A 17,935-nucleotide genomic window follows, 5' to 3' on the forward strand; every position below is an offset into this window, starting at 1 on the left:
CCTATACATTATTGTAATTTTTAGTGTGAATAAAGGGCCACAGTATTATATTAGGTAAGACATAATAGGATTATTATTAAAATGAAACAGCAAAAAGGAAAAGTGTTTGTAAAACATAACCTACATTTTGAAGACGCTATTTGTTTTAAGCACATATGAATCTATAGAGATTAAGACAAAAGCTCGTGACATCGATCTCTAACGGTTTTTAGTTTTAAATCATTTAAAAAAAAGTCCCGGCGCGCGCCACACCCTTGGCTGCTCTGCTCGGTGACGTCATACGCCTCAGACGGTAGCGGTGTACGGTTGGCGCTCAGCGGCTCGGAAACAAACAGTACACTTCCTGGTCGTCCCGGTTCCGGAGGCTGCAGCGGGTCTTCAGACGGATTTTGACCCGGTTTCAAGGTGTGGATGTTTTCGGCTGACTGTGAGTCCAAGTTTATCCGCTCAGTCTGGGTGTTTCATACTAAGAACAAGCTAGCAGGAGGCTAACAGCTTCTGCTGCTTCACTATTTACACCGAGAGAGGATGACCCCGGTCCCGGTGTACCGGTCCTGGTGTTGGCCACGATCATGATCTTAGAAAAAGCATTTATGCATCAATCTGAAGACGTAACAGATGTGAAAATCTCTAAAAATATATAAATTAATTAAATTATAAATAAAATAATGCTGAAGAAATATGAAAAACAATAAACGTAGTTCAGTTCAACTATATACACATCCATAAATTACGGTGGTAGTCATTTTCAGGCACTCTTTTTTTTTTTTAAAGTGAACAATAATAACAGAGAGAAACCCAATGAATGGCATTGACCAGGACTTGGCGAAAGTAGGAAGAAAAAAAGCTAAAAGAACGTCTTCCTTATAACACAATCACACCTGGAGAAGAAGTGTACTGGTACAGATTTTCTAGAGCAAGGGTGATGTGCAGAGCTGAGTAACTACAGAGAGACAAAGTGGACGAGTGTGAGAATAAAGATATGGGAAAGAGCTGTTGAAGTTAGGATAAGGAGCAGCAGTATGGATCATTCTGAGAAAGAGCTCAGCAGATTTGATGTTTGCTTTGAGAGTGTTGATAGAGATGTATAGAGAAAACCAGAAGGAGCCTCACTGTGTCTTCATGGATCTAGAGAAAGCTTATTATATGGTACCCAGAGAGGAACTGTGCAACTGCATGAGGAAGTCAGGAGTAGTGGGGAAGCATGTGAGGGTGGCGTGACAGTGATGGGTTCAAGGTGGGAGTGGGATTACATCAGGGACCGGATCTGGGAAACATTTTTTTTTTTTAAACTTCTGCAACTGACCTCCTGAGTTCTAAGATGTTTACAGAGTGTAGTTAAAGAAAAAAAAGGTGATGAAACTCTTCAGTCTCAAATTCCAAGTGAGCAGAGAGATTTAAGTAAACAAAAAATCTTCTCAGTTTCAGCATACTTGTCTCTGTGCTATTTGAGGTTAATTAAAGGGTTTAATTAGTTTGGATTCTCATTGACACATTACACAGTCGTGACTCCTCTGTAACGAGGCTTGTTCTGGCTCGCAGGTGTGAAGGTTCTTCTTCATGTGTCTTTGTTATTTTTGGTTCAGGTGGATCTGAGTGGATCAGTGATGCAGTCGGGGTCAGATCCTCCAGGGCATGGACCGAAGCCAGTTAGAAGATCTCCTCGTCTGTCCCCTCAGGTCAGTCACCCGACACAGGGATACACCTGGTTTTAACCTTCACCTCCTTTTAAACCTCTTTGCCGCTCAGCCATAAAATCTGACGGGGTGTTGTCGTCACCCTGCCAGGTGGACGCACAATGTGGATACTCAAGTTTGTGAATGCGATAACTCGAGAACGAAGGAGCTTCAAATTGATGCCATGGTTGTATCTACTAAAAATGTCAGACAAGTTTGAATCTCAGTGACCTTGACCACATGGTCAAGGTCAGAGGTCCAGTTTACTGAAAATCCTGTGAACACGATAACTTGAAAACAAGGCGACATAGGATTTTGAAATTGATGCCATAGGTGCATCTACTAGGAGGCTGAGGGGTAGCACTGGTTGCTGCCAGTATTGATTTTTAATATTAGATCAGTCATTTACTCTGCAGTCACTCTTTGCGGATTCCTAGTTAGCAAAAAGTGATCAATTCAAAAAACATACCGTATGCCGCATGTCTGAGAGTGGCCGGCCCGGGTTCGAATCCAACCCGCCCTTTGCAGCACGTCTCCCCCTCTCTCTTTCCCTCTGCTTTCCTCGCAGTCTTCACTGTATCTGCCCAATAAAGCCAGAAAAAGGCCAAAAAATGTATATAAAAAAAAGAAATCTACAACAAAGTAAACAAACTCAATATATCTTGATTAACTTTATAGTTTAATCAATATGGCCTTCAGTATGTAGATCGGGGGTCATATTAAAAGTGTTTAGGTTTGTTAGTTGAAGCTTTAACTCGACTGGGTTATTTTAGTGACTTAAATGACTGAGTTTGGATCTATTTATGTTTAACACCTATACTGTTTTCTTTGTCTGTGGCAGATATTATAAAATGTTCTCAGGTCAGTGACTGATTTTCAGTCTTTTTAATGCAGAAAGGATTTTTTAAAAAGTGTATGAACAAAATTGCATTTATTGAGACAATCCTCATCTGTCAGTCCTCATAAAACACATTTTATTTGTTTCAATAATGCTAAAATGAAGAGAAAGTATAATAGTGTCACAGTTACTTCAGTCAGTAGATTAGACATGCAACCCTCCTTCCTCCATACGGAGCATAAATGAGTAGTATAGGTCCTCTTTAGGATTAAAGTGATACGCTCGAGGTGACGTGCTCCAGATTTAACTCGCTTTTTGTCAGTGTTACTATTTATGCTGCATGCGTTAAAGTTTACAGGTTGGCTTTAGCTGAGTATGAATTATTGACGAGTAAAAGTGGGCGAGGCAATCATTCATTTACCTGAGGTGAACTGTTATCTCAGATTGTCGTGCCTCTACTTCGATTCTGCGCTCAGTTTCATGTAAACACCTGAGTGTTTGGATTTGTCATCAGTCTGCTTTCGTAACACCAGGCAGAAACAGCCCACCCTTTTCTTCTTCTTCAGCTTTTCCTCTTTTAGTTATTTGAACTCTTCTTCTTCTGGTTCTTTGCGTCACGTTGGAGCACTTGTGCTTTAACCCTACAGCGTATCAATTTGCTTCAGTCGCAGCAGAGAGGTGGGCTTCAGCTGCTCCTGTTTATGTTTGCAGGTCGGCAGCAGTGAGGGAACACAGGAGAACAAAGGAGGAAACAGCCTGCAGGAGCTGAAGAGGAGAGGAAGGATGGAGAGGACCAGAGAGGAGCGAGAAGAGGAGCTGAGTGGCAAATTGAAGACACTGGTGAGACTTTGCACTCTGTTTAATATTTGAAAAGATTAGCATGCAGCTCAGGTCCTGCAGAGTGTTTGGAACAGAGGTGAGATGTCTGTGCTGGACCTCAGACCATCTCTGACCTTTCCACCAGTGTCAGCTACACCTGTGAAGGTGTTTCAAGGTTTTAAGCCAAACTCTAAAGATGGACATCCATAATAAAGTAGAGATAAGTAATGAAATAATATAAGCCTCCAGAAGCTCTTATGAGGAGACACAACAGCGTTCCCAGCCCAGCTGAGAGACTTCATCTCATGTCCTGGGTCTGCTCCGGTTCCATCAGAAACTGTGAGCGGCAAACTGTTTGTTTGGTGTGACCTGCTGTGAGACTGTCATGTGGTAATAGGTGGGGGTGAATAGGACTGTCTCTGCAAGTCATAAGCTAGAGGTATACCTGATACTGGCACTTTTGCATCCTGAAACACAGCACATTATCATATTTTATCAAAAATGAAGTTTTATTTGATTATTTTTCCTGGGTGTGTGTGTGTGTGTGTGTGCGTGCGTGTGTGTGTGTGTGTGTAGGATCTGTCCAGCAGATCAGCAGCCAGTGGAACGGGTCTCGTTTACTCGGAGATCTTCACCCACCATAAGAACGAGTGGGACCCGAGGTAAGCAGCACCTCAGACAGGAGCTGTGCAGTTAAATCAGATGTTAATTACAGTTACATTTTTGACTAACATTGATCAGTAAAAGACAATAATTGAGTTTAAATGATTATTGTTTTATATTTTGTTTTGGTTCCTTTCAAAATTCAGTCCACACCAGGCTTCAGCACGTTCAGTTCAATTTGTGTTGTTTTGTTTTCAGTGAAACATTAGTTTATGTTTACAGATACACTGTTGAAACTGAAGCTGTCAATAAGTGAATTAAGTTTAATAAGTAATAATTTTGATTTCTGCTGTAGTCTGACCTCATGAGAAAGTTAATCAGCATCTTTGCTCATAACTGATTACCTGAGCTTCCTTTTCTTTGCCCTGTGTCCAAGTTTCACTGACTTGTGTCTCTGTTTGGCATCCTCAGGAACTCATGTTTTCTAAACAGCGAGTTGATTAATGGAGTGAATAATGCAGAGACTAATCCATGATGAATATTTAAGAGCTGGATGTTTTTTCAGATTCACAGACGGTCTCCATCATTCAGCAGCTCAGCGATTTCCTTCAGGGCAAAATTTATCATTTAAATTAAATATGAGCCTGTTTGTTAGTTTCATTTTTTTCACCTCATACTTCTCTTCTAAAGACTGTTGTTAACTTTTAATTCATGCAAAGCGGGCTCCTGTTCTGCTTATTTGCATTTTTTAATCAAATTTGCATCATAGAAGAAGGAGATCAGCTGTTACAGCTCCTCTGTTTTAGTTCATATGGAGCTAATGCTACAGGGGAGTCTGTCTGCTCATTTCTAGCTATATGATGTTATTCTTGGACTCTTCCAGAGTAGCTTTGCATGTATATTCTATATATAGTACCATTTGTAGATAGTACAAATTACTCTTGTGTAGTATTTAATCCATTTTGAATTATTTAAGAGTTTTGGCTTTTGTGTACATCATTTTTAAGATAAGATAAGATAAGAAGAACTTTATTTCTTTTGTCATACACATGCTCAATGCAGCAAGAGAGACAGAGGAGCAGAGGAATAAGATATACAATATGTACAGCAGAATACAAGTATACAGTAATATACAGTAGGATAGTGCAAAATATAATATCAAATAACTGTAACAAGTAACAATACAACTATATCCTGAGAAATAACTAGCTTAGCTTAGCTATCAGTGCAGGTGATTCTAAAAGTTTTCTTATTTATTCTTCTATTTCTGTAGTTTTTTAATATATCCGATATAATATATATATAATTATTAATATAATTAAATTTTCTTTTTGTGCTACTGTAACAAGTGAATTTCCCCAGTGTGGGATTAATAAAGTCTTTGTTGATCTATCTTTGAAATACTTTGTTTTCAGCCATCCAGAGAGTCCGGACAGAGTGACAGCCATCATGAAGGAGCTGGAGAGACAAGATCTGCTGCCTCTCTGTATCAGAGTTGAGGTTAGGCTAAATAAGAGCTCCTCAGAGATGAATATTAATAAAAGTCTTATTCTTACATCCTCATCGAGTTTTATAGATAACCGATCCTGACGTGTGTTTTTGTGTTTTAGCCCAGAGAAGCTACAGAGGAAGAGCTGCTGCTGGCTCACATGTGAGTCTGCTGATCGCTGTTAAAGCGTCTTCTGTTTATGTTTTAATGTGTTCGCGCATAAAACCTGCCGTGTGTTTGTGCTGCTGCAGGAAACACTATGTGGACCTGATAAAGTCGACTCAGACGATGACACTGGCTGAACTCCAAACTCTGTCCAACAAATATGATTCCATTTATCTCCATCCAGTAAGAACACGCACACACATCTTGTTAATTCTTAATAAGCTCATTTTGTTCTTTATGATCGATAACTGGACAGCATGATGTTGTTAGTTGTATTTTGCACTAAATATCTTTTGTGTTTCAGGAGTCCTTCCAGGTGTCTGTGACAGCTGTGGGTGCAGTGCTTCAGCTGGTCGATCGGGTCATGACCTCTGAACTCAAGAACGGATTCGCCATCATCAGGTAAGAGAAGCAGATCGTCCTGCCCGGGGCAGCGCCGTGTTTTCCTTTGAACACCTGAACACAGCGCTGAAATAACAGATCGATATCGTGCCTCTCGCTTCTTTCAGACCTCCGGGTCATCACGCTCAGGCCAACGAGTGCAACGGTTACTCTATCTTCAACAACGTGGCGATCGCAGCTCGATACGCTCAGACCAGGCACGCCATCAGCAGGTGTGTAACACACACTCGTCTTTCTTCATTGTGTATACGTGTGACAATCTGGGGAGCTAGTATGTAGCTTTGTGTCTTAACATCTCAGGTCTTTTGGAGTTTTGGTGTAGCAAAGACTTTCTTTAAAAGTGCAGATCAATTATAAAAAGCTAAACCATCATCAGATGGTGGAGCTCCTCTTTCCGAACTCCCCGTGGGTCATTGAAAGCCTGAAATCAAACAAAATAAGGACTTAAAAGGTCTTGTTGTTCCTATGGGTTTGATGCAGATGTTAAATTTTCTTACATTATGTTTAAGACTTGTAGGAAAACAAGCTAAATAATAAAATTCATGTCGTAAATCAGTGATTAAAGTTGTTTCACTGATGACGTTGGGCCCTTATTGTCACGCAGATTAATTTATTTCAGGATGTGATTACATATTGTTGCCTTTGGTCCATTATTACCCAGTTTTCAGCACCATAAAGTAGGTCTTTGGCCTGTTTGAAGAAGCTGGAATACATCCTTTGTATATGGGTAAATGTGTTAACACCGGTACAGACAATTGTATTTAATTGTACTGGAAAATTGTTTACGTCAATAATTAATGAGCGTTGACATCTTATTTAACTGCAGTGGGCTTTCTGAACAAGCTGACTGTAGGGCGAGTTACACAATAATTGATCATATATTTGTTTTACATAATGTAATTAATTTATGTCTGCATTATTAGAAGTGACCATATTGAGTTTTATTGATTACAAAAAAGCTTTTGATTTGGTTGAAAGAAGCCTATTATAACAAAACTTAATTGCTGCAGTTATATATAGAAGACATTTTTACAGTTGTGAATAATTTATACCAAAATGCTGAGTCACATGGGATGGCTCAAAATCTGTATTCTAAATTGTTTGATTGTAATATAGGAGTTTGACAGAGTGAACAGTTGCTTTTTGCAGTCTTTTAAATTTATTTTGAGTATACAAAGATATTATAATGGACTATCATTTCTGTTGAGGTCTGTTTAAGACTTTTTGTCCTTCTGTATGCAGATGACACTGGAATATTGTCAGAATCGGAAACAGAGCTAAAATAGGAATTTTCCCAAAAGGTTTGGTTCTAATTTGGGAATTCTGTATTATGAAGAGTGAACGATTATGTTTATCTTGGTCTAACACTTTAAAAAAGTCCAAAAAGTTGATTCTGTTCATCTGGACGTAGCGTTTTCAGTGGGAGAAACGTTTTATCACTCATCCAAGTGAAGGATTTACTTACCTGGATGATTGAGTGTGCATAAAAACACTTGACAATGGCCATTAAAAAACCAAAGCGGCAGGCTTGGAAAGCTCTCTGTAGTTTTTAACTAAAGCTAGAGATCTAAGATTATCTGTTGAAACTCAGTTACAGTTTGAACAGTTGGTCTCACCTGTATTGCTCTATGGGTTGGAGGTGTGGGGCTTTACATGTTAAATTTTTAAAGCAGCTTTTTAAGTTGAATAAAAATGCAGCAAATTGTGTTTTATATGGAGATTTGGGTGGATTTAAATTGAATAAAGATTGAATGTAGGATGGTTGGCTGCTGGTGTAGATTATTGAGCGGAAATAGGAATAAATGATCATTTCTCGTGTTTAGCTTTTTGAAAAATCTATATGATAAAGGCCTTTTTAAAGTCGCCGTGGATATTGAAGTTAAAGCAAATATTTGATCATAAAGGATTTTCTAATTTATGGGAACATAAAATATTGAATGACAGGTTATAAAAGCAGTAACTGAGATGAGGATATCTCATATTCTGAGACAAAATTGGAATTGAGAAATGTTTAACAATAGTCTTTATATTAATTACAGAATATTTAAGTGAGAATTCCAACTGGAAAATAATTTTTGTCGTTTAGATTATTCTGTTTTATTTAGCAAGGTTTAGATGTGGTGTTAGTCGTAGTAACGGGCAGATCTGATGGAGTCAAATATATTAAACTTTTATGTGAACTTTGTAGCTTGGGAAAACTCAGAGATGAGTATAATTATTTATTTGAATGTCGTTGTTTTTAGTTGCAAAGACAAAAACATCTGCTTGTGTATTTTAGGTTGAGCCCAAATGTCTATAAGATGGCAAAGTTATTTATTACTAAGGATATTGTTAAACTGCGTAAACTTGCAAAACTTGGTAAAGAAATTGTATCTGTATTTGGATGTGTGATTTGTTGATGGATATTTTATTTATGTATTTTTACTTTTCATTATAATGATTATGTGTATTAAAAAGCACTGTGCTTTGTTGGTTTGTTTGTATAATTTCTCAATTACCCCAGGAGGGGGTTTAATGAGAATGAAATAAACGTAGCTTCAAGCTTTACTCTGAAAATCCCAGTGTTCACATTTTGTTTCTGTGTGTGTGTGTGTGTGTGTGTGTCAGGGTGCTGATAGTGGACTGGGATGTACATCACGGGCAGGGCATCCAGTACCGGTTCCAGGAGGATCCCAGGTACTGCTCCTTCTCCTCTGATCCAGGATCAGATCTTATTAACATGTGAATCTGCTGACAGGCAGACAGAGCAGGCAGCGATTTGAACAAAAGCAGCTTTTCCATCTGAAGGTTTATTTTTACCCTTCATCTTTCAAGCCTGTAATGTTGCGCTTCTCCTTTACTGTTGGTTGCCTAATAACTCGAGGGGCAATTTGGAGAGAGTTAAATCTATTCGTTGATAAAAGGTGGTAGTTGAAATCAGGCCTGTATACGTGAAAGTCTATGATGAAAAGGATTTTTCATTAGTTTGCATAGCTTTATAAAAATAGTGCACGCTCATGGACTCAAAGGAGTGCAGCGTATCAGCAGGTGGCGTCACGTTTTTGCTCAGCTGTGCGTAATCTCTCCAATATTTGAGCTTCCAGGAGAATCTGATTTAGATGTTGAACCTGCTCAGCTGCTTCTGCTCAGAGCTTCATCCATCATGTCTAATGCCTTTGATTAGGTTTGGGTAAAGCTGTAGCTGGTTCCTGTCTAAACTTTATCTGTGTGTGTGTGTGTGTGTGTGTGTTGTAGTGTTCTGTACTTCAGCGTCCACAGGTATGAGCAGGGCTCTTTCTGGCCTCACCTGCCAGAATCCGACAGCCATTTTGTTGGCAGCGGACCAGCTGAAGGAAGAAACATCAACCTGCCCTGGAACCAGGTGAGTTCTTCCAAATCCTCCAGCTGACAGCCTCTTACCCAGAGCAGGCAACAGTAAAGCAGAACAAGCAGTTCAAACCCTGAAAAACATGCAAAAATACACCAAAACTCACCTTAGCTGTGAAGCAAGGTGGGGTGGATGGTTTAAAGCTGCTCTGCTGCCTCTGGGCCTGCACAGCTTTTACTCCCTGAAGAACTCTGCATGGCCTCCTTCACTACATCCATGAATCCTCTCAGTGACCTGCCTGAAAGCTGCATCAACATCATTTGTCCAATACATCCACTGTTACTTCTCTGCACATGTCCAAACCACCTAATGTTATCTGAGCTGTCCTGTGATGTGCTCATTTCTGATCCTGTCCATTCTGGTTGCTCCCGGTGAAAATCTCAACACCTCCAGCTCTGCCTGTGTCATGGTCTCCAAACCATCCCGATTGTTTCATTTTACAGTACCGTCTGTACTGATGTGCATTTCGTGACCTAGTCAGGTTTCAGTGTTATTGAACAAGTCTTACCTGTGTTGTGATGCGTTTGTCAGACGGGGATGACCGACGCTGATTACATCGCGGCTTTTCAACAAGTGCTGCTGCCCGTCGCCTACGAGGTAACACACACACACACTCATACACACATTTAGAAAATTTGATATTGATGACGTCATGTATCGATCAGCGTGTGTGTTTTCAGTTTCAGCCTCAGCTGGTTCTGGTCTCTGCTGGATTCGATGCCGCAGTTGGAGATCTGAAGGTAAAACACCCACAGACCCGAGATCAGTTTTTTTTTAATCAAATGCGTCAGTTGTTTCACTCTGTGTGTGTGTGTGTGTGTGTGTGTGTGTGTGTGTGTGTGTGTGTGTGTGTGTGTGTGTGTGTGTTCAGGGTGAGATGTGTGTGAGTCCTCAGTGTTTCCAGGTTCTGACTCACATGTTGATGAGTTTGGCAGAAGGTCGACTTGTTCTCGCTCTCGAGGTAAAACGTCCTCCTACACGCTGACATCTGATTCATCCTGACCCTGAGATCACTTTACTCTCATGTTAAATATACGTGTGTGTGTGTGTGTGTGTGTGTCACGTACCCTCTTTCCCTAAGTAGAGATGCAATGAAATGATGTTCCAGGATATCAGAGTTTAAACGAGTTTGGCTTCTACCTGTTTGTTCATTTTGTTTTTGTTCTTTTTTTGTTTGTCTGTAGGGAGGTTATAATTATGAGTCATCAGCTGAGAGTGCTGCAGCCTGCATTCGAGCTCTGCTGGGTGGACCATGTCCTCCTCTAACTACACCCACTGCTCCGTCTGACCGGTAACACCTCACCTGACATCCAGCAGATTACAAAGGCTGTGTCACCTGTTGTGTTTTTCCTTTTATTCTGCACGCGGAGGACTCTCAGCCTGTTTCATTCAGACCCTGCGTGTCTTTCAGTGCTCTGCAGTCCATCTCTCAGACCATCTCAGCTCTGTATCCACACTGGGCCTCTCTGCAAGTGCTGGGTAACCCTCAACCACACCAACACACACACTCTGTAATCATAATGTTAGGACAGGTAGCTCCACATCAACAGACACAAGCTCTTAAAAGTAACATGAGCATGAAGCGCCTTGAGGCGGCTGTTGTTGTTGATTTGGCACTATATAAATAAAATTCAACTGATCTGAAATTCTAAAACCGCAGTCAGATTAACCTCCATCGATTTTAAAGGCCAAATTAGCAGAATGGAACCAGTCATCATCTGTGGCGATTCATAATATTATTAGGTGGATATATTTTCTTCTTTGCATCTAAGACAACAATAAAAATAGTTTATAGCCACCATATCAAACACAGCTTTGACCTATAAAGACGATGATGAGTGTAATTCTTAAGCTCGAACTAACGCAGGTTTAAACCGTCCAGACGGATGCGCAGAGGGAACCTGCCGGAACTAGAATCCCCTTTTCACTTCTCTTCATCAAACTTCCCTCTTCCTCCTTTCCGTGCAGAAGGCAGCCCGTCGGCTGAGGGACGTGCCATCAGCACATCGAGCAATCAGAAAAATACAATGAAGCCCAACCTTGCCCCCTCTGTTGCCACGACAACAGGTCTGGTTTATGATGAGAGGATGATGGAGCATTCGAACCTGTGGGACAGGTGAGCTACCTCGACTCTGTTCGACATGAATACAGGAAGCTGCGATTCTGTAATAATCCCGCTGATGTAACTCCACTGCAGACATCACCCGGAGCAGCCTCAGCGAATCTTTAAGATCTTCTCCAAACATCAGCAACTGGGATTGGTTGATCGCTGCCAGCGGATACCAGTTCGCTTGGCGACAGAGGAGGAGCTGTCCTTGTGTCACAGGTATGAAGCTGCAGAGTGCTGTGTGTGAGCAGCTTTACCTCATCTCCTGGTCCTCAGCACGAATGTGTGTGTCCAGCATGCAGCACATCGAGCAGATGAAAGCCACGGCGATGATGAAGCCCAGAGAGCTGCACAAACTGGGCGACGAGTTCGTCTCCATTTACCTCAACCAGCAGAGCTTCCAGTGTGCACAGCTGGCGGCTGGAAGCTGCCTCAATGCCTTGGACCAGATCCTGTGTGGGCAGGTACGACGTGAGTGGCTCTGCTCTGTCATAAAAGCTTCTTAGCATCTTACTAATAACTGACATCTGCAAACGTAGCAACAAAAACACGAGTTACAATCTCTTAAATGGGAATAACTGACCAGTATAAAGTCTTCCAGCTCTTTGGTGCGCTATTTTTGAACGTTTAGCTTCTGACAGTCCATCCTTAAAAATGTCCTCTGTTCACAACACTAACTAAATGTGATGTGTGTATAATACATATAATATACTACTGACAGGCTAAGGTCAGCTGATTGGTCCGTTTCCTCTGCAGGTGACTAACGCCGTGGCCATTGTCCGTCCTCCTGGTCATCACGCTGAGAGAGACTATCCCTGTGGCTTCTGTTTATTCAACACGGCAGCTCTCGCTGCTCGCTATGCCAAGAAAGCCTCTCATGATCCCTTGATGCGAATCCTCATCTTAGACTGGGATGTTCACCACGGCAACGGCACGCAGCACATGTTCGAGGACGATGGCAGGTGAGGAGGAGGAGGAGGAGCTTAATAACAGTTTTTACCTGCAGTGACGAAAACGAGCTAAACTGGACTTTGTGTTTGCAGTGTCCTCTACATCTCCCTCCACCGCTACGACAACGGTGCATTCTTTCCATCTTCAGAGGACGCTGCCCCCGACAAGGTGGGCGTGGCCAAGGGGGCGGGTTTTAATGTCAATGTGGCATGGAGCGGAGGAAGGATGGGTGACTCGGACTATCTTGCAGCTTTTCACCGTGTCGTCATGCCTATCGCCACTGAGGTAACATTTATGGCACACACTGAGCAGCAGAAATTGATCAGTTAATCAGGAGAAGAGTGATCATAATCTGATTGATAATCAATCACTTTTCAAGCAAACATGTCAACATTTTCTGGTTTGATATGGATTCTCTGCTGATAAGTTTGCCCTTAACGAGTCCTCTGATTGGTTGGTTAGATGTGACTGAGTCCTCTGGTTGGGTGTTTAGACTTGAAACTGTGCTTTGATTGGTTGATTAGCCTTTAAGTCTTCCACAAATTTGTCTTCTCTCTGTAGTTTAACCCCAGTCTGGTTCTGGTGTCGGCCGGGTTCGACGCAGCCCGGGGGGATCCCCTGGGTGGCTACAATGTGACTCCAGAAGGATACGCCCACCTCACACACATGCTGATGTCACTGGCTGGGGGGCGGGTCCTGGTCATACTGGAGGTGATCTGGGATGGTGAAATGAAAGTAAACATGGATTAAGTGAAGAAAACTTGAGTGAACTGATGCGTCTCTTTCTCCTCAGGGAGGTTACAATTTGTCAACCATCTCTGACTCCATGGCGATGTGCACCAGCATGTTGCTAGGAGACCCCCCTCCTGCCTTGGTGACGCCTCTCCCTCCTCCTCACCACAGTGCCGTGGCAACAATAAACGAGGTCATCCGATACCACGTCCCCTACTGGAGGTCCCTGAGGATTGACGGTGAGTCCAGAATCTCATTCATCAGATTTAAACAGAACTTGTTCTGCTCATCTCCATCTCCGGGTTCTATTGTTGACTCTACTAAAGCAGCTCTGCATGATTTGCAGTTAGAAATAATCTTTATTTATCGTTTACTGGGCCTCTCAGTTTATCCTCTGTCAGAAATCTGGCTTTCTCCCTTTAAGCCAGCTTTGTTTTGATTTGCTTTTCTCACAGCCATGAGAAGAAGAAAGGCAGAAAAAACCTGGCTGGATTGAGATGGAATAAATTAAAGCAACTGTCATTAAAGAGATCAGTTTTATTTTTACTGGACAGGAGTGTGTGTAGAGACCAGATCCAAGACCAGAACCTGGACCTGGTTCTGTGTTCATGGACTCTGTTAATGTACCAGTTTATACCCATTTAATTTCATTTGAATGTCTCTTTCTGTCATTCAGTTCCAGAGTCTGTCCGGGCAGCCCTGCCTACCCTGAAGCATCGTGGGAAACGTAGTTCTAAAGGAAAAGGCAGGAAGTCAGAGCAGGGCAGCAACGACAAACCGCCGGTGCCCCCTGCACGACCGGACGACTCTACGGTAACACACCCATAAACTGAGATGAGACTCCTGATAAAGAAGGACAAATTTTAACTGAGAATGCTCCTCATTTCATTTGTCCAATCAGACGGTGAGCAGTCTGGAGCAGCTCACTCAGGGATTGGCCAGTTTGGACATCGGTCAGACCTCAGCCAATCAGAACCCTGCATCCTCTCCAGTGGGAGGAGCTAGGCCAAAGGTCCCCCTGAGCTCAGAGAAGCCAACCTGTGAAGAAGTGAAGAAGGAGTCAGATGACAGTACACCTGCGTGCAGCGAATCAGCAGACAGTATGTCGTGTCAGGTGAGTCAGCAACATTTTTTTTATGTCCCACTCTCTAAGTGACCATGACAACTTCCTCACTTTTATTTCTCATAGCCTGTTGGCGTGGCAACACCAGAGTCGGTCGCAGGTGTAGATAAGGTTGAAGCCGGGGCCGGGGCGGAGCCAGAGCCCGAGGGAGCGTGTGGTTGGTCAAAGCCTCAGACATCCCTGGAACTGATGTGTGGCGCCGACGCAGATGGAGTCAGACATCATTTAATTGTGATCATTAATAAAGTTAAAAATCCAGACGAGTGTGTCTGACTGTCCATCTCTCTGTCTCCCTCTGCAGTCAACTCTGTATGTGGTGGACCCTCTCTCCTGGTGTCCTCACCTGGATGCCGTTAAGCCCCTCCCCTCCTCGGGTATAGACGTCTTCCGGCCATGTCAGGACTGCGGCTCAGAGGCTGAGAACTGGATCTGTCTCACTTGCTACCAGGTCACACGTCATACCTGTGCATCACATGCATCCAAGATGTGTTTCACCTGCTGACCTGACTCTGCCATCTGCCTATTTCAGGTGTTCTGTGGTCGCTATGTGAACGAACACATGGTGAATCACGGAGTCGTGTCTGAACATCCCCTGGTTCTCAGTTTCTGCGATCTCTCTGCGTGGTGCTACCTGTGTGAGGCCTACGTACACAACCAGGTAATGCTACTACCTGGCTGCTTCACAGCCGGCAGCTCCATTACAAATGAAGCATAAACCAGGGGACAAGTTCAGTCTTCACACCTTAAAATCACATCAAGAATTGGATACTCAGTTAATTTAACTGAACACCTGTTGGGACACATAAACCCCTCAAACAGTAAACAAAGTTATCATGCTTTGTAACGTTTACTCAGTGATATTAATGTCATGTTACAACAATAATTCACAGTGTCATAAATCCAACCCTGAGCCTGGTTTTAACAGGTTTTAATTAAACCAAATATATCTGATGTAAAAACTAATAATAGATCTTGAATTTGCACATATAAGTGTTACCAAGGCTGGTTCACAGGCCTGAACATGACCAGGAAATAATAATTAAATTAAGAATGATTGTGGTTTACTGGAGACACACAGCCAAGCTTTGTGTCGTGAAACTAGACGCACATAAAAGTGAAACTTCACGGTACGTCACTGAGGATGTTGCAAGCTCAGTAAAGAAATTTCTCTGCTCTGTTCCTTCAGCATTAGTTTCCCTTTGTTTCCATTCTGTGCTTAGTTACTTTGTTACTGTGCAGGTAAAAGTGTAGCCAGCTGTTTTGTTTGGTGTCACTTTATAAACACAAGCCAAAATGTAAAAGAACCTGAAAAGATATGTGGACTGGATTAAAACTTTTAAAGTGTGGAAAGCCATTTGTTTCAAAAATTTCCTGGCTTTCACAGCCAGTGTTTATATGCACTGACAGTGATTATCACGTTTCTTCTTCTGTTGTTCAGATTCTGTTTGAAGCTAAAAACGCTGCTCACTGCGGCAAGTTTGGAGAGGAGATCCCCCCCTGGAGCTGAGCGTAAAACCTCATGTATGCAGCTGTTTCTCGCTTTTCTTCTCGCTGTCTTCCTTCTCTGTGATTGGACAGTTGAGTGCATTGCTATGGATACCAGCAGCAGTGGTGCTTCCTGGGGAAACGCTGTTAAGTTCACCAGCTTTGTACGGCGTCCCACAACTGCCAAAACACAAAAACTCACATGCAAAGCAAAATATGTTTTTATTTGTATTTTTTACTTCAGACACTCAATGATCTTCATCGTCATCAGCAAGTTGTCAGTTCTATTCCCCGAAAATGTGATCAAGCACCAGCATGCTGTTAACACTTTTATTTTGAAAATCATGAGCGGAAGAAGTTGAAGAAGCAAAAAGAAGAAGATAGCCATTTTCAGAAAAACAGGAAGAATTTTGGCTCAGGAGGACTTCATACTCAAGTCATAGTGGTGATGATGTCACCAAGAGACCACGCCCCCTCCAGAGAGTGTTGCCAAAATGTGACTGATGGCGTGATGACCGTCCATCAGACCGAAACAATCAACATCAGAGTTTAAAAAACGAAAAAAGTCTGAAAACAGAAACTTATTTTTTAGAGGAGAAAAAAGGAATTTTAGTTAAAATCAACCTTTTTTCTTTCCTGCTGAAATGTTGCAGCAATAAATCTGTGAGAATGATCAGTAACTGAGTTCATTGATTTGTTTTGTTCCATAATATATAAAAAAAAAATCCTTTCTCTGACGTAAAGCAGCCGAAGAGAAAACAGATCAATAGAGTTTAAAAAAAACAGCTGATTGCTTTTGTTGTCGGTGAGATCGGAGGAGCTCTGTGTGCTGTGCAATAACACTCGGTTTGTCTGCCTGTTCATAAACTCGTTATTTCTGTTAAACTGTTTGTTTGCACCAAATCAGACTGGATCAATATCCACGATCAATATTCAGTGTCTGAGTTTCCGCAGTACAAAATAAAGAAAACTTCTCATTTTCTGTCGACTTTATTGACCGCTTCATATTTTCCATCATGTGTCTCCTGCTCATATTAAAGACCCCAGACTGCTCTAAATCTGTTTTGGTTTATTTTCTACTCTGCTCTGTATTATGTCAATATCAGGTTAGCAGGTCGCTCCCCGAAAAGCCTTCAGTTAATCCAGATCTGCAGCGAAACACTGAGAATCTTTTTCCTATATTGGCTTCTCATTGGCTCTTAGTTAAATCCAGAATTTAATTTGAAATCCTTTCCCTCAAGGTCTTGAATATCATAAAGACCTTTTAGTATCCTAGCCAAACACTTTGCTCTCAGACTGCAGGCTTACTTGTGGAGTATTTAAAGTAGAATGGGAGGCAGAGCCTTTAGCTTTCAGGCTCCTCTTCTGTGGAACCAGCTCCCAGTTTTCCAGCTTCTCTCTACTTTTAAGATTAGGTTTAAAATGTTTCTTTCTACAAAGCTCATAGTTAGAGAGGAGCTACGCTGCTATGAGCTGTTTATACATTATTACAACATGTCCTCTGTCCTGTAGTTTGTCCTCTCTCTTTCCTCTCACCTCCAACCCATCTCAGCCGATGCCTGCCCCTCCCAGAGCCTGGTTCAGATGGAGGTTCTCTTACTGTTCAAAATGAGTTCTTCCATCTCACAACGTCTTGTTCACATGATCGACTGATCATTGGGGTTCACCCTCTGATGTTGCCCTGCACTACAAAGCACACTGAGGTTACTAATACGGTCACTTCATTTATGCCAGGGCTCACCTCTGCTGAATGAAGTCAGTGATTTAGACCTCTCTTCCCTGTTTGAAGCAACTGAATTACAAATTATCTGTCAAATGACATCTTTTGCTGTGAGGCAGAGACCAGCCAAGAAGTCTATATGAGTGAGATGACATGCCTGTATTTTATTTCAGATTAGCAGACGTGAGAGATGCATTCATGGGAAATTGCTAAACACACCCTCTCCTCCCTCTCATTCAGATATGGTCACTTCTGGCTCCTTAACACGACCAGAGTCAAGTCAGGGATGTTATTGCTGCTGCGTACTTCTTTTAAGTAGTACAGAGGAATGACCTTTGCATTCAGTCATGCACCTTTACAGAATAGAATGCATTGGTGCAAATCAACAGACGCATAAAGAAGGTAAAATGAGCCATTTGCTGCTCACATCTTTCCCCCCTCTTGTTGTAAATTGGTGA

At 42.0% G+C, this 17,935-nt stretch overlaps 1 protein-coding gene across 2 annotated transcripts; it reads left to right on the forward strand.

The window, feature by feature from the left end:
• The first annotated feature begins 270 nt into the window (after positions 1-270).
• hdac6 (histone deacetylase 6) lies at positions 271-16,745 on the forward strand. 2 transcript variants are annotated; one of them, XM_085260272.1, is made up of 29 exons: positions 271-405; positions 1,587-1,679; positions 3,226-3,354; positions 3,910-3,995; positions 5,352-5,436; positions 5,547-5,587; positions 5,677-5,773; positions 5,895-5,992; positions 6,100-6,204; positions 8,600-8,668; positions 9,227-9,353; positions 9,891-9,956; positions 10,040-10,099; positions 10,231-10,320; positions 10,544-10,650; positions 10,771-10,838; positions 11,328-11,475; positions 11,557-11,685; positions 11,762-11,930; positions 12,223-12,428; positions 12,510-12,702; positions 12,979-13,128; positions 13,211-13,388; positions 13,826-13,962; positions 14,051-14,263; positions 14,339-14,485; positions 14,574-14,720; positions 14,802-14,930; positions 15,711-16,745. In XM_085260272.1, the coding sequence occupies exons 2-29, from the start codon at positions 1,608-1,610 to the stop codon at positions 15,777-15,779; spliced, it is 3,315 nt and encodes a 1,104-aa protein (XP_085116398.1). In that variant the 5' UTR covers positions 271-405; positions 1,587-1,607; the 3' UTR covers positions 15,780-16,745. The 2 variants fall into 2 exon arrangements, with proteins under 2 accessions (XP_085116398.1, XP_085116397.1); XM_085260271.1 differs by having other exon boundaries at positions 281-427.
• Positions 16,746-17,935: the final 1,190 nt, after the last annotated feature.

The sequence above is a fragment of the Mchenga conophoros genome, linkage group LG20 (assembly GCF_057382185.1).
Source record: "Mchenga conophoros isolate Kocher_MC1m ecotype Shallow Benthic linkage group LG20, M_conophoros_male_GT1.1, whole genome shotgun sequence".
Taxonomy (NCBI): Eukaryota; Metazoa; Chordata; class Actinopteri; order Cichliformes; family Cichlidae; genus Mchenga; species Mchenga conophoros.

Coding starts and splice junctions, on each gene's coding strand:
- hdac6 (XM_085260272.1), top strand. CDS start 1,608: ATGCAGTCGGGGTCAGATCCTCCAGGGCATGGACCGAAGCCAGTTAGA. Junction 10,321..10,543: donor GACTTGTTCTCGCTCTCGAG/GTAAAACGTCCT, acceptor GTTTGTCTGTAG/GGAGGTTATAATTATGAGTC. Junction 11,476..11,556: donor CATTCGAACCTGTGGGACAG/GTGAGCTACCTC, acceptor ACTCCACTGCAG/ACATCACCCGGAGCAGCCTC.